Below are 23,617 nucleotides of genomic sequence, written 5' to 3'. Positions count from 1 at the left end.
TTTGCATTCCACTTACTTATCCTTTGCTGAAGTTCTTGCTCAGAGTCTGCCTGTAATGCCACATCATCTGCATACAGCAACTTTGTTGATCTGACCCCTCTGACCGGTTTGCAAATGTAGTCCATCACCAATATGCACAGAAATGGGCTCTGAGCTGAACCCTGATGCACACCCACTCACACTGGAAACCTCTCTGTGCGACCAAACTCTGTTCATACTTGAGTCATTAGAGGTCCTTGGTACAAAGCTTGCACTAATTCTACTAATGTTTCTGGGACTTTGAACCACTGGACTGCCCAAAGCAGCTTTCTTGTGCCCTTGTAATATGTTTTCTCCAAGTCCCAGAATGCCCATTTGGACTCTTTCCTCATTTCTAGCAAGATCATTTTTTGTGCAATCAAGCAAATTCTGCACTTGTTTCATCTAAGAAGATTGCACATAACATATAATATGACAATCTAGATACAAATAGGGTCCATTTTCTCCACAAATGCTTTACATTTTTTTAAGAAAATCTTCTTTTAAACATCAACTGCTTGCAAACAGAATATGTCCCATGTGAGTCAGCCTCCACTACAGATCAGTTACTTTAAGTAAATGACAATGGAATATGCAATTCTAGAGAATAAGATTTAATTGCTTTTTGAAAGCATACAGAAATAATAAAAATACTAAGCAAAAATATGCAATTTTGATCTCGTAAGAAATGTCAATACAACAGTAAAGGCCTTTCCCAGTTGACCTACAATTATATTGTTCTGTAACGAGTGGTTAAATACAGCTCTCTACTTTGTGAAAATCAAATTACATAAACTTCTTATACATCCAATCGACATGGTTTCACAACTGCAAAGACTGCATGCGCCTTACCAAGACCAAATGCATTACCTCCATGGCAGAATTTAACACCTGGCTGTTCTCCAAAACTTGAAATCTTCACTTCAAGAATACCTTGCTGATAGTATGAACATAGTCACAGAGATAAAACAACTGGAATTGAGATCTTTAGAAAAGGGTAAGAGCAAACTACATAGGAAAACATGGGAATTGTGGGAACAATACATACAAAAGAGGAATAAGGTCTAAAAGGCGGCAGGAGTTAAATGAGCTATGTAATGTTTGAGTGTGAAGGATGAGTAGATTATAACTGATGTATAATGTTTGCAACTGGGAGTGTTGTCAGTATGGTTTGTGATGTAAAATGCTTGCAATTAGGATTGTGTCAGTGTGGTTTGTTTTCATTTATATAAACGTATGACTGACTGTGTAGTAAGTGATAGTTTACTAAAGATGTTTCTTGTTTTAAAAAGGGCAGGAATTGAACAATTTATGTAATATTATTTAGGTTGTATAATATATTGCTATATGTGTAGAGTATAATGTTTAAGTTAATATATTTTGATTACTTTTATATGAATGTAAATTTGCCTATATCACAAGTGATAATTCAATAAAGGTGTTTGGAAAGAAAAAGAATACCTTGCTGATCTCCTGTAATGTGAAACAATGTGTTGACACAATAGAGAGAGAGTCATCATCCTCCTGCAGCACTTTCTGTGAACTGCAGACCTGGCTATGAACTTTTTAAAACTGGAGAAACAAGCACTGTGAGGCAGCAATGCTAACTGCTGTACACGGTGTGTGCTCTTTTTAATTTACTTCAGTACTTCAAAGCACACGTTTTTCAACATCTCTCATCCAATTAGGTAATTTTTTTGTTGGTTGATTGCTGACTAAAAATGGCAGAAAAAAACACTGACTCAAACATGCAGCATAACTTTATATTTTAATAAATCAGAAAAATAACTCAAATAATCAAATCTAATGTTCACAAAAAGAATATTAACAAGATGCTAAAAAGCAAGTGCTCATTAATGACTGACAGCAATGCACATATCCTCTTCGAACTTTCAAGAAGTAAACACAGCACTCTTTAAGAAGATAAACAGTACGCTAATAGAAGAGTGAAAATGCTATATTCTCTTACTAAACATTTGACAGAAGGATCCAAGAAGCATCTCTTGGTGTCAAACAGACAAAAAAGCCCACAGTAAAATTAGAAGAGAGAGTATTTAAATGGGCTATCCCATGTAGCTTTAATATTAAAAAATATTGGCTTCCCTTTACCCATCTTCACATAGCTTGTAACCTATAACCGATTAGTTTCTTTATTTTGTTAGTGGAACTGCAGTAAACGTTCCAAACTGAGTGGACAGGATGAACCTTCAATAAGTATTTTATTTAAACAAACTTGGACAGATTCAACAGAGAAAGTACAGATCTGTGTTAGTGAAAACACTGAGGAACACTAAACCAGTGATTCCTGGCTACTACATACCTTTCTTTGTTTCTACTTTTTTTTTTAAGTTTCACAGTATACAGGCATCAATCAATGTTAACTACCTGCTCAGGTCGGATCCTAGCATTAGCCCAGTGAACCCCATTTTTATCAACAAATATTTTCCTTGAAGGAGGTATACAGTTCATATAAACAAGGGCATCAGGACCCAGAAAACTACTGCTGAGCTAATCTTATGCTACATTAACATGGTGAGATTCATGCATCAACTCAAGTGTCACAGGATTCCAACTGTCAGCTGTTTCTGCAAACTGATGGCAGATGTAGTGTCACAAGAAGGCTGTAGATTCTATGCATATCTTATCACACGCCCAGCTGTTAGTCTACTGTTACTGCTCACACTATATCCTTTATTTTACTCTCAGGAGTTCAGACAAATGCTTCATCTCTAACTTGTTTGTGCTGAATATGGAGAGAGAGAGAGAGATTATATTTAAAACCCTGACACTTAAGCAGGAGGGAATTATGCAAACTCAGCCTTAGTCTAGAAATGCTGATGAATAATCACTTGTGAGACTGTCTATTAACATCTAGGAGTAAATGTGGGACTCACAGCTGTGTGTGTTTAGGGGCTCATGACAGGAAGGCTGCATTACCATAAAAGAAGTTACCAACTACTGCCACCGAAGTTAACTAGAGAGCAGTGTTCAGTTAAACATGCCATGTGTGCATGCACCTTTCAGAATACCTGCCAGAAAGTTTAGATTCTTATAGAACTTGACTTCAGTTCCAGTTATAATACAGGGCCCTCCTTATTGTAATCATTAACAATACACAATATTGCTGCAGTGGCAGAAATATTTAAATATGCCTGATGCTGGGCGACTATTTTTAGCTGTATTTGAACAAGAATATTTTACTATTTCCGAACATTGAAAGGAAAACAGCAGACGTAACTGTCTAACTTGGTATTATCTCTGCAGGCTGTAAAACAGATGACTTTATAGTATGCAAAACAGGAACATGGCACCACAGGAAAGCATGACAGCAGGCAATATATGCTTAACCAGTTACAGTAATAAAAAACAACCCAGTAATGGGTTCTGTCACCAAGCAGGTGAGTTTGGTATATACATTTTTTAAAATCCCAACAACTAGATCCACAAACAGAACTTTTATGCCATTATGTAACTTTTAAGCTGCATTGAGCCTTGAACAGGAAATCTGACCACTGCTAGCAATAAGGTTTCAGTATAACCAGCTGTGATGCAAGTGCGCCATCTTGTGCCCAGTCTACCAATTTGAGTAGGAACACAGCTAAAAAGTTCATCCAGCTCCATCTTCGGCACTTGCATATATATTTTTCTAGTCACTTAAAAACATGCCGATACAAACCATTAACTTAAGTTACAGAACTTGATGTGCTTCTGACATCTGGCGATCAGAAACAAAGTTTTCAGTCAATATCAACCATTCCAGATTCTGAATGCAGACATGGCAGAGCAGCAAAGGATGATAAGAAATGCAGTTTGTGACTGCTCCCACCAAGAAACTGTGCAGAGCAGACAATCTTTGCTAGTTACCCTTTACGGCTAAGTAGCCTGGTCCAAGGCATACTATCAATTCAAAGGCATTTTTTTTTGTTAAAACTGTACTGCTCCTGGAGAGATATTGAACATGGAGGGATCAAACTGCTGTCCTTTAAAAGGTGAACCTTCAGCATCCCAACCTTTTTTCAACATTTCATGGACTTTCTGAAAAACAAAAAATGGAAATTTTTAAGATGATCAAGAAATCTCTCCAAAATCATCTACTGACATACTCTTGAAACCTTAAGTACTGAACTATCATGTCAACTACTTTAGTCTGGACCACAACACTGGGTAGCAAACCATGTCTACTAGGTGGAAGCCTTGGACGTATTGCTTCCCCTGGTTTTAACAGGGAGCAATGTGCAGATACATAACATTAATGTCTGGTACCTGTGCTTGTCATTTCCTCCTCCTCACCCATAACGATAAGCTGCATGTTCAAATGAAATGAAAGCATTCTCCCTACACCACCAAGATGGAGCTATGCTAGCAGAATCACTTATCCACAAAACTGAGAATTAGTTTGCAAACAGTGACTCCCAAACAATCTTGAACTGTCACCTTGCCAGCTGAGTACCTCTCCTAAATGGTACGTGCACACACTGTCTAACCCCTCCAAACTTCAGAGAAACAAAGAGTATAAAGGATTAGTACAGATAAAATCACTTTAGCTAACAGATCAAGGAGACCATCTCTGATGCCCTCACTGCAGAGGGAATAGGTTCATAGGTTCATACTAGGCTATCTGCCCTAGGGCATTTATAAGCCTAGCCAGAGTGTGTTTGGCTTTCGCCACCCATTTTAAATTAATTTTGCTATACCTTTTTTTGAGGTTGGTATACTGTGCCTCTGTCTAACAGTGACACAGAAGTGATAGCTGGGGTAAACCTACGATCTCCCATCCACTCATCAAGATTCCTCTTGAAGAGAGTCAAGTCAATGTGGGACTCTGCCTAACCTGGACTGGGATTTTATTCCAGAGTGAAGGGAGCCTCTGGGTTATGAATCTGTCCCTCCAGCATGTCCTATTTATTTCAGTGCTGAGGTTCAAGTCTCTCGAGCGCATAGCTCGATGGGATTTGGATTTTCTGAGGTGCAGCATGTCCATTAATTCCGGGTTGGACATGGCTTTATACGTCAGGCACAGATCGCTTCTGAGCAGGCGGTATGCCACTGAGTAGAGCTGGAGTTTCTTTAACCGGGCAGCATATGGCATCTGTTTGAGCCCTTTGATCCTCTTGGTGAGGTACTTTTGGGGTCTTTCCAGTTGCTGCAGGTGTCTGGTAAGGACATCCCAAAAGGGGCATTGTACTCAATTATGGGCCTGATGAGGGATGAGTAAAGAGGCACGATGACCTCCCTGATCTAGATGTGAATCCTCATGATTAGGTGGGCTATATAAAATGTTTATCTAACCACTTTGGCCACGTGGTTGTCAAATGAGAGATTGCTATCAACTTGGGTCCCCAGGTCCCTAATGACTTCTTCTGTACTTAATGGATTACCACCTATGTGGTAATTTGTGGGCACTTTGGTTTGCCAAAGGGGATGACTATACACTTTTTGGCGTTTAGCTTGAGGCCATGGCTCTGGCACCAGTTGTCTGTTTCTATGATGCCCTTTTGGAGGATGCTTGTGTCGGCTGGAGAGTTGATTATGGCGCCCAGTTTGCAGTCATCTGCGAACTTGGTCAGCCACAGTCCTTCCGTGTTGGCCTGTACCGCCGTGAAATATATACCGAACAAGAGAGGTCCCAGGACTGAGCCTTGTGGGACGCCACTTGTAACTGGTTTGGAGTCTGACATGGCTCCAGCAATTCTAACCATGTGGGTTCTGTCCTTGAGCCAGTTTGCAACCCATCTAGTGACATAGGGGTTTATATTTAAGCTGGTGAGCTTATCTATAATGCCCGAGTGGGGTACTGTATCGAAGGCTTTTGCGAGGTCCATGTAGGCTGTGTGGACCACCTTCCCCTCGTCAATGGCCTTGGTGACTGTTTAAAAGAAATCGACCACGTTTAAGAGGCAGGATCTGCCCTTAAAGCCAAACTGGGTAGGATCCAGTGTCTGTAGGTCCCCAATATCTTTATTTATGAGGTCCATGATGATCCTTTCCATAGCTTTGCAGACCAAGCTAGTCAGGCTTATGGGGCGACAGAGACACCTTGTTGAAGTTACAAAAAGTTTACTCAGTTAAGTAGATAGATGGAGGTGTGCTCTTGATCTAATACATTATATTAAATAATTTACCTGTTGAATGTAAAAAAAGTTATGCATTTACCATAATGTTCCATGTGTTGTCTATTTTCATTCTTCCTCAACTGTTGGGTTTGGATCCGATCCTTGGATCTGACTCGGTCATTACTAAAGCTTGTGGCCACTAAAAAGGTCTCAAGCTCCTCCCTTACCCACAATGCACCAACCCCTAACATACCTCAGATTTTGTTTGCTGTTTTATATAAAGTAGAAAGAACTACTATAGATTTCCTAACAGAAAAAGCCACATCTAGAGCTCAACATTAAGGACATCGGTGTCCTTATAATCTCTTGTTCTTCCAGAAATCCATTGTGAAAAAGGGTTGGGGGTTGATGGGCAGAAAGCGGAGGAAGAATGAAAATGGACAACACACATGGAATGTTATGGTAAGTGCATAACTTTACCTGATGATGTAAATTTTCATTCTATCCTTATCTGTTGGAACAGTTACCAGCTACCTAAAATCTCATATGGACTCTAAGGAAGGATATTCCTGATCACAGTTGAGCCAAAGGCTGCTCTTCCCTTTGAGACCAGATCCAGTTGTAATGAATGGCAAAGGTATCAGGATCGGCCAAAGTTGCAGCCACACATACATCACTCGTTGAAGCTTTAGATAGAAACATTGAAGAAGCTGCCATGGACCTAGTTGAATAGGCTCTTAAATGTTTTGTTAAGGTTATACCCAACTTATTGTAGATAAATGATATGCAATTTGTCAGCCTGTCAGCCATCTAGCTAAGGTTACCTTTGCAACTGGTTTTCCCAATTTAGCATCTGTAAAGGTCGCTATGCAAGTAAAAACATTAATTGCCTGTGAACATCTAATAAATACAACAGATATTCAACTTTGCTTGCAAATTTAGGGAAGAACACTGGCAAATTAAGGGACTGATTGATACTGGACTCTGACACGACCTTAGGAAGAAAAGAAGCTTTGGTACAGAATGTGACTCTATCCTTATGAAAGATCAAGTAGGGAGGTTTAGAGAACAATGCTTGAAGTTCTGAAATTCTTCTAGCAGAGGTAGACCACTAGATAGATAATTTTCCAGGTCAGGAACTTAAGATGGCATTTAGCTGCTGGTTCAAAAGAAGAATGAATTAAGGTCAGCAGTACCAAGTTCAAATCTCATGTTGGAGTAGGATCTTTATGTAGGGAGTCTCAGCAGGAGTGTGCCTCTCAAAAATGCTTTACAAAGTATAGATGAAGCCACAGAGGAATTCTCAAATCCTATATGAAAATTAGAGATTGCTGCTAACTAAACTTTGATCATCGAGGAACTAGCTCCCTCATTAAAAATTACTGCCAAAAATTCAAGAACACTTTGTACAGGAGCTGAGAAGGGGTCAATGTGTTTTTGTTGTGCCCAGCAAATGAATCTTTTCCATTTACTTGTGTAAAGTTTTGTAGAAGCCTTATAGGAAGATAAAAGTACATGATGGATGGGGGAAGACAGCATCAGCTGTTTGGCTATTAACAAAACTGGAGAAACTGCACTTAGCTTGAGGTTTGAGATATCTCGATGAATCATGCCTGTCAGGTGACACAGGAGGTATGGAATTGGATCCAGAATCCAAGGTGGGTAAGGAAGGGGAACCAAATCTGTCAATGCCAGCAGGGTGCAATGAGGATGAATTTGCTCTTCAACCTGGCAGCTTTCAGTAGTAACTTTAGAATTAGGGGAATTGGCAGATAAGCATAAAGGAGACCGGGGGCCAAATGTGGAGTACAGCATCCCTTAGTGATTCCCCCGGAGGGGAGGATTAGGGCGGACCTGTTCAATTTGTTTGCTATCACACTGGACCTCCCAGGAATGTGCATTGCTTTGAGAAAGCAGTTGGATGAGATCACACATTGCCACACTCTGAGGAGTTCTTGACGTAGGGTGTAAGACCTGGTTCCTCCCTGTTTGTTTGTGTACCATGCATTCATGCATACTCTGTCTGGATTGCAACTGTCCCAAAATGAGGAGAGTCTTGGAATGATTGCAAAGCTAACAGCACTGCTCTCCTTTCCAGAACACTGATATGCATGTCCTCTTCAGGGGACCAAGCACCTTAGACTTTTTCCCCAGGAAGTGCCCCCCAATCTGGGAAGTGTCCGTGGTCACTATGGCCTTGGGCTGAGGGAAAATGAAAGGACAACCTTGTAGAAAGTACAGTTTATTTATTTTATTTATTTTACATTTGTTGACCAGGCTAGTGTAGCTGGATACATGTCCATTTTCAGTAGAGGCCCGGGGAGAAAAGCTCCATGTTGAGTACAACAAGCTATTAACGAATGATATACAAAACAACAATATACAATAAAAAACACCAAATTAAGTACAATCATGAAAAAGTATACAGAAGAATACAGCAAAATGATTTTTTTTTTTCAAAAGTATAAGGCATGGCCAGAGCAATAAACATTGATGAACTATCGGTATCTATGTGAAGACTTCAGTCAAAAGTTACGTCCTGAGCAGAGTTAGAAGAGAAGGCTAGATAAAGCAGGAGGTTGTAGGTGAGAGGAAGCAGCAGTTAGTCAGGGATAGAACAGGAACATAACCAGTGAGTCATGAGATGAAGCTTAAGCTTCTTTTTTAAAAGAGTATGAGAGCAGAGAGTTGTAAGTTCAGAGGGTAGAGCATTCCAAAGCTTACCAATGGAATTGCAGAAGAGGGAGTCTCCTGCCAAATTGTTGGATCTGCAGGTGTTAATCAGAAGTTTATTAGAAGAGCGTAGGTTTTTCGGATTTTGGTAGAGGGTAAGGAGGCTTGCAAGAATAGGAGTATTGGAGAATTGGTGTAGGGTTTTGTGGGCAATTGTAAGCTGAGAGAAGGGGAGATGGTGTAGAAACTCTAACCAATTAAGTTGTTTAAGATTTAGACAGTGATGAGTTCGAAAAGGAGAGGCAGCAGCAAATCTGGCAATATTATTATAGGATACAGTCAACTTGTTAATGTTGGCTTTAGAAAGGTTTGTATAAATGGGTGAGGCATAGAGCAACGTAGAGATGAGATGTGTTCTGGCTATAGCAGTCCTGGCTGTTGGGGTATGAAAGGGTTTGATTCTATACAGGGATCCAAGTTTCTTGTTAATCGTTTTTATTGTACTGTTAATGTGTGTGTCAAAATTGAGGTTGTTGTCTATAGTTATTCCTAGGAGTTTGGTAGTGAGGTCTGGGGAGATAACCGTACCATCGTTAGATGTAAGTGCAAATGGATGGGGGTGGACTTACGGGTTGGGGAAAAGAGTAGAAGTTTAGTTTTCTTTGGATTTAGAAGAAGGCAACATTTTGTAAACCATTGTTCAACAGTATTAAATGCATTCTGGGTGATGTTCTGCAGGTCGATTTGAGAAGTAGCTGAGCAGATAATAGTGGAGTCATCAACATACTGAATGCAGGTAGAATGTGGAATTGCTGACTGAAGATCATTAATATAGATGCAAAGTAGGAGAGGGCCTAATATGGAGCCCTGAGGGACACCCAGGGAGATAGGTAAGAGATTAGGAAGATTATTGTGCCAAAGTACTGCTTGTTTTCTGTTACTGAGATAAGATTTGAACCAGTTGATGGCTAATGGGTCTAGCGAAAGTGATTTCATAATATGCAAGAGCAGCTGATGATGAACCATGTCAAAGGCTTTGGATAAATCAACGAAAATTGCAGAGGAAAGGCGGCCGTTGTTACGTTTATTGTTAATACAATCTGTAAATGATAGCAGGGCAGTGGTGGTACTGTGGTAGGGTCTAAAACCGTGTTGACAGTTTGCCAATAGTTTATTTTGGAGAAGGTTGTTTAGAAGTTGCTTCTGGATACATTTTTCCATAATTTTTGCCAGAGGAGATAGTAAGGCTATTGGACGAAAGTTACAGTATTCACTAGAGTTCCCACCTTTGTGTAGAGGAATAATGTAAGAAATTTTCCAGATGATTGGGATGTATCCTTCACTGATGGTTCTATTAATAAGAATGGATATGGGGTAGGCAATGGGTCTGGCACCAATTTGAAGGTATTCCGCTGGGAGTTGGTCAGCAGAAGGGGTAGGCAATGGGTCTGGCACCAATTTGAAGGTATTCTGCTGGGAGTTGGTCAGCAGAAGGGGTGGAAGGTTTCAGTTTTAGTAGAAGAGAGCATATAGTAGAAGTAGGCACTGGTTGAAATTGAAAGGATGGAGGAGGATTTAAAGGCGAGTTAGGCAGATTTGATGTGTCTGGTGAAAGATGGCTAGCAAGAGATTGGATGGTGTTGGTAAAGAATGAATTAAAGGAGTTGGCAGTTTGAAAGGGATTATCTGGCTTAGAGCCTAGAGGGTTAAGGGTGGTAGATTGACCTGGGTGCAGAAGTTTGTTAATGCTGTTCCAAAACATTTGAGGCTTATTAAGATGGGTTTGCTGTATTTGGAGGTAGTAGTTCTTTTTATCTAGCACTATGGCTGTTTTAGTATTATTTCTTAGTTGTTTAAAAATTAAATGATCTAATGGGTTTTTAGTAGCACGCCATTTAGCCCAGGCTTTGTTTCTCAGATGGATTTTATGCCTAATAGTATTTGAGCGCCAGGGTGCTGGTTTAGCTTTGCATCTAATAGAGCGTAATGGGGCATGGTGGTTCAGGATGGATAAGAAAGTGGTATTAAAATAGACTACTGCTTCATCAAGTGGAAGATGTTTTAGTGGAGACAAATTACATTCTTTAAGTTCTGTCAGGAATAGATCATGGTTAAATTGTTTTTTGCAGCAAACAGTCCTGGCAATGTTGGAATGAGTGGGGTTGGTTTTAGATCTGATAAAGTAGGTTAGGGAGTGGTTACTTAGATCATCTGGGAGGATCCCTACATTGTAGGTTTGAAGAGGGTTATTAGTAAGTATCCAGTCCAAGGTAGTTTCTTTGTTGGTGGGTGTGTGAGTTCTAGTAGAGGAGTTAATAGTTTGAGTAAAGCCATATAAGTTAATATGGGTGGAAGGGTTACTACTGTTACAGGACTGCCAGTCAGTATTAGTCTCCTAAGATTATTGTTTCATGTGGGAGGTTAATAGAACACCAATTTATGATATTTTCAAGTGTATTAATATTATTTCCTGGTGGTAGGTATAAACAGATGACATTAATATCTTTATTAGGGTTGACCTGGAGTTTAGTGATAAGTAATTCAGCTAAGTTGTCTAAAGGTGGGTTAAGATCTATGGTGCTGATTTATAGTTTGGTTTTATAGAGGATTGCGACCCCTCCTCCCTTTTTGGCAGTATGGTCTCTTCTGATATTATAACCAGGTGGGGTAACTTCATTATCTTTGACTGTGGGTTTTAGCCAAGTTTCAGATAGGCATAGGATATCAAAATGGTGGACATCTAGGAGGACATGGAGGTGTGGGATTTTATTATTAACGCTGCGTATATTAAGATGTGCTATAAGGAGAGAGTTTGCAGTTTTGGAGGGAGTTATGGAGGTACTGGCAATTAAGAGTACTTTATCAGTGGAAGAGGTATGGTTAGGACAGTACAGTTTTGTACCCACCATAAATGTAGATGTTCGAGTGCTAATACAGCTGCAGTCATAACAGATGGGGTTCTTCTGCCGTCAGGCGGGTCCTCGGTCGGCCGAATTCCAAAGTCTAGGTCCAGCATCGGTTGTCATCGCTTCTTCACTGACGTCAGTGCGACAGGGGTATAAAGGAACCAGCCAACGCCATTTTCTTCAGTTTTTCTTGCTCCAGATGTCAGGTGCCCCCAGAAGGAAGGCAATACATAAATTTGTGTGATAATGCAGTGCAATATAATCAAAATACAGTAGTTGCAAGCAAATACATCATAAATGAAAACCCCAATCAGGTTGTATGAGGACGTGCTACCCTATAGGCCTGTCCCAAGAGGGGAAGGAGGGAGGGAAACCTGGACTGCAGCTGTATTAGCACTCGAACATCTACATTTATGGTAGGTACAAAACTGTACTATGTTCATCGTGCATACAGCTGCAGTCATAACAGATGGGTAGAATCCCAAAGCTAAGAAAGGGGTGGTAGGAACTAGGTGGAACTAGGAGGAGCCAAAATGCCCTGCAAGACTGCAGTGGCAAAGCCTGCTCTAGATTTGGAGTATAATGGTAGGTTGTAGTGCTTGGAGAAGGTATGCACAGAACTCCAAGTGGCTGCTTCCAAAATATCCTTGGTAGGAACTCCTCTGAGGAAGGCTGCAGAGGTGGCTGTGGCCCTGGTGGAATGAGTTCTAATGCCTGTAGGAACAGTTTTGCCATGAAAGGAATAGCAAAAGCGTATGCAGTGGGCTATCCATTTTGAGATTGTCTGTTTGGAAATTGGTTTCCCTTGAGCTCCTACCGCATAGGCCACAAAGAGATGTTCTGATTTTCTGAAAGGCTTTGTTCTGTCCAAATAATAATGCAGTTGTCTGTGGATGTCCAAGGAATGTATTAATCTCTCCCCTTTGTTTTGAGGATTAGGATAAAAAGTAGGTAAATGTATGGCCTGATTTAAAGCTACCCTGGATACCACTTTAGGCACAAAGGACGGGTTGGTTCGTAAGGAAACTCTGTCCTGATGGAAGATGATAAAAGGCTGGACAGCCATGAGAGCCTGTAGTTCTGAAACTCTACGAGCTGAGGTGATAGCCAGAAGGAAAGCTGTTTTCCAGGACAAATATTGCAAATCTGATGAGGCAGCTGGCTCAAAGGGAGGCAAGGTCAGTTTTTCCAGAATGAAATTAAGATCCCAAGCAGGTATTGGTTGTTTCATTGGAGGCCTTAAATTCTTAGCCCCTCTGAGGAACTGTCTTAAGAGAGGGTGAGAGAATAAAGGTGGATCAGTGTTGTATTCTGCAGAAATGGCTGAGGCATGGATTTTGATGGAGGAGAAAAAAGTCCACTGCTTAGCAGTTCAGCCAAATATTGTAGTATTTGAGGTAAATTCAGTTTTCCAGGATCCTGGCCCTTTTTCTCATTCCAGACACAAAAATTTTTCCATTTTGCGGAGTAAGCTTTTCTAGTTGATGGCCTTCTGGCCTCCAAAATGACATCCTGCACCTCCTTGGAGAGTAGGGCCTGTTGTGATGCTAAGGAATCTTCCATGCAGCTAGATTGAGTGTTTTTAGCTGGCTGTGAAGAGTTTTGAAACTGTGCTGAGTCAGAAGAAGAGGCATTAGAGGCAGGGTCCATGGTGGGGAATGCGTCAGGCTCCTCAACAGTGGGTACCAGTGTTGCCTTGGCCAGTCCGGAGCAATGAGAATCATCTTTGGTCTGTCTGCTTTGGTCTTTAATAGAACTTTGGGCAGCAGAAGAAGAGGAGGGAAGGCATAAACTGTCATTGATGTCCAATTGAAAGCAAGAGCGTCCACTCTCCAGGCCTTTGGATGGAAGATCCTTGAGTAGACTTTTGTCAATTGATGATTCTTGTGGGAGGCAAAGAGATCTATGTCTGGCCTTCCCCATTCTTGGATTATTTCTGTAAAAACTTTTGGATGCAATTTCCATTCATGTGGATCTGTCATATTCCTGCTTAGGTTGTCTGCCAGCGTGTTTTCCTTGCCTGGCAAGTACTGTGCTTGTAGTTCCATTTGTAAGTCCATGGCCATGTTCCAAAGTGACATGGCCAGTCTGCATAGGGGGTAAGAATGTGTTCCTCCCTGTTTGTTTATGTACCACATAACTATGGTGTTGTCCGTTCTTATCAATAGTTGACCTGGTTGTAGAAGGTCCTTGAAAGCTATAATAGCATTTATTACTGCTAGCATTTCTTTTTGATTGATGTGAAGGTGCTTTTCTTTTTGGAACCATTTGCCCTGAATGCACCGATCTGTCATGTGCATCCCCCAGGCGTAGTCCGAGGCGTCTGTTGTGATGACTTGATTTGCTTGAGGCTTGCTGAATGGAAGACCTGTGTTTGTTTGACATGCTTGAGCCCACCACAGAAATTCCTTTTGCAGACATGGAATTAGTGGTATTATTGTTTCCAAACTGTGGCTGTGTTGAGACCATATGTTTTTCAGGTACCATTGTAGTTTCCTCATATGCAGCTTTGCACATGGGATTAGTAAGATGCAAGATGCCATGAATCCCAGAGCCTGCAGGATTTTCCTTGCAGTCAGCCTGGTGCAATTTGCTAGTGTTCTGAAGTATTGAATTAGTTGCCCCTGCTTCTCTGGCATGAGGTAGGCCATCTGGGTGTTTGTGTCCAAATTGGCACCCAGGAAAATTATCTTCCGAGAGGGTATTAGCCTTGATTTCTTTTTGTTGACTGTGTATCCCAGAGAGTTCAATAACATTATTACATAAGCCAGATGTTTCAGAAGAATGTGCTTGCTGTCTGCTTGGATCAGGCAGTCGTCCAAATAGGGGTATATTTGTATCCCTTGAAGTCTGCGGTAGGCAATTACTGATGCCAGGCATTTCGTGAATACTCTGGGTGCAGTAGATAAGCCAAAGGGCAATGCAGAGAATTGATAATGGGTTGAACCTGCAAGAAATCTGAGGTACCTTCTGCAATTTTGTCTGATTGGGACATGCAGGTATGCCTGCTTGAGGTCCAAGGTGCCTTGCCCAGCATGGGAAGAAGTTGCTGTAGAGTGAGCATCTTGAATTTTGGTACGAGAAGAAATGTGTTTAGGATGGATAGATCCAAAATAGGTCTCCAATCTTTTCCCTTCCTTGGCACCAGAAATAGCCTGGAATAAAAACCTTGACCTTGTTGGTGCGTAGGTACCTCTTGAATAGCTTTCATGTTTATGAGATCTGTAATTTGCCTTTGTGCCTCTGCCCTTTGATTGTGTGGCAGGTTTGGCATGCCTCTCATTTTTGGAAGGATGTGAAAATGGAATTTGTAGCCTCTGTTTATTATGTCCAGGATCCATTTGTCCTTTGTGACAACATGCCAATTTTTTGAAAATAATGCCAGCTTTCCTCCTAAGGGGGCTGCCATTTGAGACCTGGTTGGCATGCAAAGGGGAAAGTCATTGGGTTTGCTTTCTGAAAGATTGTGAGTTGTCCTCACCACCTCTTTGTGTAGGAGCGTGCCATTGTCTGCCTCTACACGATCCTTGGGATTGTCCTCTTCCCCTCGGGCGCCTGTATCTGCCTCTTTGGGGTCTGTCTGTGGCAGGAAAGGACCAGTTTTTGGAAGGCCAATTTCTACTAAAACGTGGGGGTTGAACCTGTAGAAATTCTTTCACAGTTTGCATTGATTTAGCCTTTTCCTCCATTTTCCTTAATACCTCCTCAGCATTAGCACCAAATAGTACATCCTTTTGAAGAGGGGCGTCTAGTAATTTAGCTTTGACATGATCAGGCAAGGCTTGTTCCTTGAGCCAGGCATGCCTACGTATGACTGATACTGTAACAGCAGCTCTACATGAGGCCTCTAGAGCATCAAAACCACATTGTAAGGTATGCTTACCCACTTGTTCTGCACTATGCATCAAATCCTGCAACTCCTTCAAGTCTGGTTGTTCAGGTTGTGACATCTCACTCTTCAATTGTGATAACAAAAACTATTGGTATTTTAGCATATGAAACTGACAGTTTAAGGCCCTCATGGATAAGGTAGCCGAGGTATATACCTTTTTTCCCCACCTTTCGAAGGATCTGGAATCTCTCTCGGAAGGCAATGGATTTTTGGCAATGGAGGCCTTAACTCCCTTGGGACCCTGTGAGATGGTTTCTGGGTCAGCAGCATGGCCTTTGTATAGAAATTGGTGTGAGTCAGGAACCCTGTAGTACCTTGTCAGGCTTAACTGGAGCTGGAGGTAGAGAGTCTGGGTTAAGGCAGGCCTCCGAGTAATCATCATCTAGGATGTCCAAGACAGGAGGTATAGCCAGAGGCCTGTGCTGAGGTAAAAAGAGAAATTCCCTGAGCCTTTTCTTGGAATCTGAATAATCCTGGCCTTCCCAGTGGAAGTGTTTCCTTAAGGTATGCAAAGTTTCCCCAAATGAGTAATCCTCAGGGGGGGATACAGAAGGGATGGACTCCTCCGCATCAGAGTCTTGGGGAGTAAGAATGTTCCTGATCATCATAGTGCTCTGAAATAATGGAGCCCTGATCAGAGGAGGGGGAATCTTCCTCCACTCTGGGCCTTTTGTCCGGTGGGGGCTGAGAACCTCTGATTTGAGTAATTAAATCCTCAGCCATTTTAAGCATCTGTTTCTTAGGCATGGGGCCTGGAGATGGGCCCTGTGTTGCTGGTCTCAGAGTGCATGGTTGCTTTAGACTTTGTGAAAGCCTTGATGGAGAAAGAAGAGGAAGGTCTGAAGACACCTTGAGTGGAGGTGGACCTGTCCACATTCTGAGTTTCAACGCCAAGAGTGGCTTCGGTATCTGTAGTCGGGGTGTGGGCCGAGGAGCCTGCGACCTCGGGCACAGGAGACACCGTCAAAGAAGTGTCGTCGGTAATCAGGGGCTGCGTAGGAGCCTCACTGAGAACCGGACCACGTGTAGTCGGCTTTGGCGTGGTGTCGGTAGAGGCCGCGGACCTCGTGCGTCGGTCCTTGCCTTTGCGTTTTTTAGAGAAAACCAGAGTCGGAGTATCTGATGACATAGTATAGTTAAATGCTTTCCCAAATTAATGCTGGGCTAACTCTGCCCGACGCTTAATAGTGCGTTTGTTGAATGTAGCACAAAAGCGACAGACCGCGACGTCGTGGTCGGGGCCTAAACAAGGTATACAGAGGGAATGGAAATCCTTATGCGGTATTTGCTTCCCACAAGAAATACAATGATTAACTTTCTCTGACATCGGTCTGAGGCAAGAAATGTTTCCCCAACGGGGTACTTAGCTTTTAAGAAGACTTCGGTTTCCAAATTTTCGTAATCTCAGGAGCTGGCCAACCGGCACTTGCAAACTGCTTCTGCTTCAGGCACCGCGCGGCAAGAAAGACTGAAGAAAATGGCGTCGGCTGGTTCCTTTATACCCCTGTCGCACTGACGTCAGGGAAGAAGCAACGACAACCGACGCCGGACCTAGACTTTGGAATTCGGCTGACAAAGGACCCACCTGACGGCAGGAGAACCCCATCTGTTATGACTGCAGCTGTATGCACGATGAACATCAGGGTTTGGATGAATGTCTCCATCTAGTAGGGAGTGAAGGTATGTGATATGTTTGTGGTAAAGTAACTTGTAAGAGTAGTAGGGTAGGTTTTTATTATTGGGATTGTTATATTTAATTAGTGCTAGTATGTGATATTTGGGAAGTGTATAGTTGGGTGTGGATGTATGTTTAGAGAGATTGCAGTAAAGGCTAGAGGTAGTGTAGAAGTATGTTTAGAGGGAAAGAGGGTGGAGTAGTAGAGTGGTTGTTCATAAGAGGTTAAAAGATAGGTAGTAAAAAGAGAAGGAAGTAGTGTGAGGAAGAGAAGTAGTTGAATATAGAGTTGGAAGTGGGATGATGGCGTTGTGGAGTTAATGTAAGGGGACAGAGTGAGTGGTGTGGGAGGTAATTTGGTGTGGTGATGTCTGTGGAGATGGGTGTGAATGAGAGAGTTAATTAGAGGTGGGTGTGACTAATTATATAGTGATGTGTAAGGTGTGGTGTGATAATGATGTGAGCACTGGTACTGATGCAGCGATAGAGGGGGTGTGGTCTTGGTGGAATAAGTGTAGGAGTAGTGGGGGTGGGAATAGGGGGCAGGGTAGGGGAGCGGAATGAGCCATTGAGGCTTAACGGAGCGGGATGAGACAAGGAGTCCTGTGTCAAGAGAGACAATCAGTGAGATAGTGAGGTAACAGGTGAGTATCAGGGGGAAAGAGTAGCAGGGGGGTGAGAGGCTTAGCAGTGGGAGATTTAAGATGCTTCGAGGGAAGAGTAGAGATAAGAGACACTTAAGGGCACAGTAAGATGGGAAGAGATAGAGTAGAGCTAGGGCTAGAAAATTAGAAAGGTTAGCTTGGTACACAAAGAGCTTTAAAATGAACAGAGGGTGTAGCTAGTAAGTTATAAAAGAACAGTTTAGAGATGTATGAAAAAAGTACAGTTTTGTACCTACCATAAATGTAGATGTTCGAGGATTCCATTGCTGCAGTCCTTACTATTGGGTATAGTCCATCCAGTCGCCGAATACCAGAGTATAAGGCTGGCGTCGGTCAGGCATTAGACTGGCGTCAGTGCGTCAGGGTACTATCGCATGACCGGCGTCATATCCTCAGTCTTTTCTTGCCCCAGATGTCAGAAGACCCTAAAAAGACAAGGCCCAAAATACCTGCACCAAAACATGACCAATATATACAAAAATATAAGCAGGTAAATCACCTACACAACCACCCCTAAACACAGAGGGAAGGAGGGAGGGTAATTGGACTGCAGCAATGGAATCCTCGAACATCTACATTTATGGTAGGTACAAAACTGTACTATGTTCTTGTCTTCCATTGCTGCAGTCCTTACTATTGGGTAGAATCCCAAAGCAGAGGTAAGGGAGGCTGGCAAATCATAAAGAAGCAGGAGCTGACAACATGCCTTGCAAAACAGCTGTGGCAAAACCAGCCCTAGACCTAGAATAGATAGGAAGGTGATAATGCTTAGAGAAAGTATGCACTGAACTCCAAGTAGCTGCTTCCAAAATATCCTTAGTTGCCACCCCCCGTAGGAATGCAGTTGAAGTGGCAGTAGCCCTAGTGGAATGAGGCCTAATCCCAGCTGGAACCTCCTTGCCATGATGGGAATAACAAAATGCAATGCAAAAGCCAATCCACCTAGAAATAGTTTGTTTTGACACAGGCTTGCCCTGAACTCAAAGCAAAAGAAACAAACAACTGCTGAGACTGCCTAAAATCCTTAGTCCCGCTTAAGTAATAGCAATAGCCTGTGTACATCTAAAGTATGCAAAATCTTTTCCCCTTTATTTTGGGGTCTGCATAAAAGGTAGGCAAATGAATAGTTTGGTTTAAAGCCACACTAGAAACCACCTTAGGCATAAAGGAAGGATTAGTGCGTAATGATACCCTATCCTTATGGAAAATCAAAAGGGCTCGACTGCCATAAGGGCCTGCAACTCAGACACCCTTCTTGCAGAAGTAATAGCCAACAAAAAGCAGTCTTCCATGACAAATATTTCAATTCAGCAGTAGCCGCAGGCTCAAAAGGTTGTAGAGTAAGTTTTTCCAACACAAAATTGAGATCCCAAGCAGGAGTAGGAGCTCTCGTGGGGTCTTATATTCTTAGCCCCTCTAAGAAACTGCTTGAACAAAGGATCGAAAACAATGGTGGGTCACAATCATAGTGAGCTGAGATTGCTGCAGCATGAATCTTGATGGAAGAGAAGGACAGACCCTTGTCCAGTAACTCAGTAAGATATTGAAGAGCCATACTCAAATTAGGCTCAGAAATCTCCAAATTCTTTGCTTTACTCCAAAATAAAAATCTCTTCCATTTTGCTGCGTACACTTTCCTTGTACTAGGTCTTCTAGCTTCCATAATCACATTTAAAACTTGTTGAGGAAGTTGAGACCTGCTGTGTTTCAACACAGAATATGCCAGGCTGTCAGATGAAGAGAGTGAAGCTTGACATTGAGCAGATGACCGTCCTGCTGAGATAACAGATGAGGAATCAAAGGTTAAGGCCATGGAGGCTTCTTTACCAGACTCCGTAGTAGAGGGTACCAGTGTTGCGTGGCCAATCTGGAGCTATCAAAATCATCCTTGGCCTGTCCTGTCTGACCTGTAACAGTACCTTTGGAAGAAGAGGCAGAGGTGGAAAGGCATACAGATGAAGGTTTGTCCAACTGAAAGACAGAGCATCCACTTTCCAAGCTGTGTGATGAAACCCCTTTGTGCAAAACTGTGGCAGCCGGTGGTTTAGTGGAGAAGCGAACAGATCTATGTCTGGAGTTCCCCATGACACTGTCAATTTCTGAAATACATGAAGATCCAGTTTCCACTTGTGGGGATCCATGATTTGTCTGCTTAACATCTGCTAAGGAGTTCTGTGCTCCTGGCAGAAACCTTGCCTGAAGAGTTAGGTGCAAGCGTGGCAGTCTCCCATAAAATCATTGCATGCCTGCATAGAGGATAAGAATGTGTTACCCCTTGTTTGTTGAAGTACCACATGACAGTTGTGTTGTCTGTTAGAATCAACACCTGCCCTGGAAGAAGTAATTCCTTGAAAGCCAGCAATGCGAACCGGACTGCTAACATCTCCTTCATGTTGATATGTAGATGCTGTAGTCTGGCAGGCCACTTGTCTTGTATCCACTTTCCATTTAGATGAGCTCCCAAGCAATGTCTGAGGCATCTGTCGGTAAAATCTGACTCGCCTCTGGCTGGGTCACAGAGAGTCCCTTGTTTAGGTGACATTCCTGAGCCCACCACAAAAATTCTCTTCGAAGGCAAGGTATTATTTGAATGACAGTGTCTAAATCCTGGCAGTGCTGTGTCCATACATTTTTGAGATACCATTGTAACTTCCTCATATGCAGTTTGGCATTGGGAAGCACCAGAATACAAGATGCCATGAACCCTAATGCTTGAAGGACTGTCTCTGCAGTCAGCACGGACTGATGAGATAGTTGATGGAAGTAAAGTGACAGACTCTTTTGTTTGTCCGGGGTTAAAAAGGCCATCTGGGCTGCTGTATTCAGTCTCACACCCAGAAAGCACATGTCTTGAGAGGGTACTAGACTGGACTTTATTTCGTTCACAGAATACCCTAGGCATCTTAGCACTGCTATAAGACATTCCAGATGCTGTAGAAGGTCTTCCTTTTCTTGAGCCAGAATCAGGCAGTCGTCTAAATAAGGATAGATTTGAAGTCCTTGTAGCCTGAAGTAAGCTATCACTGGAGCCAGAACCTTTGTGAATACTCTGGGCAGTAGATAAGCCAAAGGGCAATGCAGAGAACTGATAATGAGAATCTCCAGCTTGAAACCGCAGATACTTCCTGTAACTTAGCCTGATATGCACATGAAGGTAAGCTTCCTTGAGATCTAAAGTTACCATCCAGTGATCTTTGCCCAGCAGGGGTAAAAGCAGTTGTAACGTCAACATCTTGAACTTGGGAATGTCCAGATAAGTGTTGAGGAGAGATAAATCCAAAAGCAGTCTCCACGTGTTCCCCTTCTCTGGTACTAGGAACATGCGAGAATAAAATCCTAGGCCCCTTTCTGATGCAGGGACTGGTTGAATGATGTCCAACACCCATCTGTCTTGAGTAATTAAATCCCAATTTTCTTTGAAAAGAGACAGTTGTCCTTCCAAAGGAGCTGCCAGACGAGAATCTACTGGCAGTGGAAAAGGCGGGTCATTGGGTCTGTTAACGAAAGGACTGACCCCTGCCCTCACCAGAAGTCTGAGCAGGTGAACTCCCTGTTCTAGGCCTAAAAGAACCTTGAGCCCTGCCCCTACCACGTCTAGACCTACCCCTAGACTGGGAATCATAAGCAGGATATGTCCACCCCTTAGCAGGCCAATTTCTACTAAACTTCGGTGGCTGTACCTGCAAAAAATCTTTAACAGTTTGCATAGACTTAGCTTTGTCCTCCATTGTCTTCAAAACTGCTTCCACAGGTGAACCAAACAACACATCAGACTGTAAAGGAGCATCCAAAATCCTTGTCTTAACATGCTCAGCCAAATTTTGATCCCTCAACCAGGCATGCCTGCGAAGAACAGAACTAGTGGCAGCCACCCTCGAGGAGGCCTGCACAGCATCAAAACCACATTGCAAAGAATGCTTGCCCACTTGTTCAGACACATAAACTAAATCCAGCAAGTCTTTACAATCAATACCTTCCGCCAAAGCATCCACCTTAGATTTCAATTGTGAAAGGAGATAATTCTGATATTTCAGCATGTGAAACTGACAATTCAACGCTCTCATGGCTAGAGTGGAAGTATACACTGTCTTACCCCACCTATCTAACGCCCTTGCCTCTTTGTCAGTGGGAACAGGATTTTTAACCACAGAGGCCTTAACACCTTTAGGCCCTTGCGAAACAGTTTCTGGGTCCGCCCTAGGACTCTTAAACAAATACTTATGAGCTTCGGGCACCCTATAGTACCTATCAGGTTTAACAGGAGCAGGAGGCAAAGAATCAGGGTTCAGGGAAGCCTCTGCAAAAACATCTTCCACCACATGCAACACAGGAGGTATAGCTAAGGGCCTATGCTGGGGTAAAAATAAGAATTCCCTAAGCCTCTTCCTGGAATCAGAGTAATCCTGGCCTTCCCATTTAAAGTGCTCCCTCATGGAATGCAGAGTCTCTGAAAATGAAAAATCCTCAGGAGGAGAAGCGGAAGGAGTGGCATCATCCACATCAGAATCAGAATAATGAGGATACTCCTGCAAATCTTCCGCAGAAGATTCAGAAGCCCCTGAACCCTGTTCAAAACTGTCAAACTCCGGTTCCACTCTAGGCCTCTTATCAGGAGGGCCCATAGAACCTCTAATCATAGTAATCAAATCTTCTGCCATTTTAAGCATATGTTTCTTAGGTACAGAACCCGAAAGGCTAGGAGAAGCCCCTACTGAAGCTGAAGTTGGCCTACCTCTAAAAGAAGTTTTGGCAACAGAAGGAGAGGCTCTAACTACTTTGGGAAGAGAGGGAAGAATAGTTACCTGAGAAGCCCCCTCAGCCTGGCCTGCCTCCTGAGAGGGTACATCCTGTAACAGTAAAGTTTCCGCCTGAGACCGGCAAAACCTCTGGCTCCACTGAGCCATCTAAAGAACCGACGTCCGGGACTGCCGGTTCATCAACCCTAGGCTTCGCCGTTTTGTCCTTGCGCTTCTTGGATGAAGCGGCGAGCATCCGACGGCATTTTATAATTGCAACGCTTCCCAAACACTAATCTGGCACAGTCTAACCTCCTCTTAATAGTGCGTTTGTTAAACTTAGCACAAGAGCGGCAACCAACAACGTCGTGCTCAGGCCCTAAACAAGGTATACACAATGTATGGTAATCCCTATGAGGAATTTGTTTCCCACAAGAAATACAGTTATTCACTTTTTCTGACATCCGGTTAAATACTGAGGCAAGAAAAACCAAAATGTTCCCCAGCGGTACTTAGCCAACTCTGATTCGGTCTGAAACTCCGGTTTCGGAAATATTTCAGAACGCCAACCTGCACTCGCAAAACTGCTTCTGCATCGGATCTCGCGGCAAAAAAGACTGAGGATATGACGCCGGTCATGCGCATTAGTACCCTGACGTACTGACGTCAGTCTAATGCGCCCTGACCGACGTCAGCCTTATACTCTGGTATTCGGGCCGACTGGATGCGGACTATACCCAATAGTAAGGACTGCAGCAATGGAAGACGAAGAACATCGGCAAATGAAAAGGCGCCACCTAGTGGGCAGTCACCGTAATTCCAGTATAAGCAGCACCTGGGGTAATTCCAGGCTAAGGGAGAGGAGGAGTTGAAGGAGAGGGTACAATGTAGATATGAGAAAGATATGAGGGAGTGTAAGATAGGCTGGAGGTGGGGAAAAAATGGGATGCTTTAGGGGGGGGGGATGGCTGCTAACTTAGCTGACTCAGGAAACCTGCC

At 42.8% G+C, this 23,617-nt stretch overlaps 1 protein-coding gene across 1 annotated transcript in view; it reads right to left on the bottom strand.

Annotated features, from left to right (window-relative positions):
* Positions 1-1,767: 1,767 nt before the first annotated feature.
* Positions 1,768-23,617, bottom strand: part of NUDCD3 (NudC domain containing 3) — an 811,895-nt gene continuing 790,045 nt past the window's right edge. The window contains exon 6 of the mRNA XM_044084241.1: positions 1,768-4,053. Coding sequence (XP_043940176.1) covers positions 3,943-4,053 — 111 coding nt within the window. The 3' untranslated portion in view covers positions 1,768-3,942. The remainder of the gene's footprint in view (positions 4,054-23,617) is intronic.

The sequence above is a fragment of the Protopterus annectens genome, chromosome 9.part0 (assembly GCF_019279795.1).
Source record: "Protopterus annectens isolate FY-2018-M chromosome 9.part0, PAN1.0, whole genome shotgun sequence".
Lineage (NCBI taxonomy): Eukaryota > Metazoa > Chordata > Ceratodontiformes > Protopteridae > Protopterus > Protopterus annectens.
The sequence above is the reverse complement of the archived record's forward strand: the minus strand, read 5'-3'. Positions and strand labels throughout refer to the sequence as shown.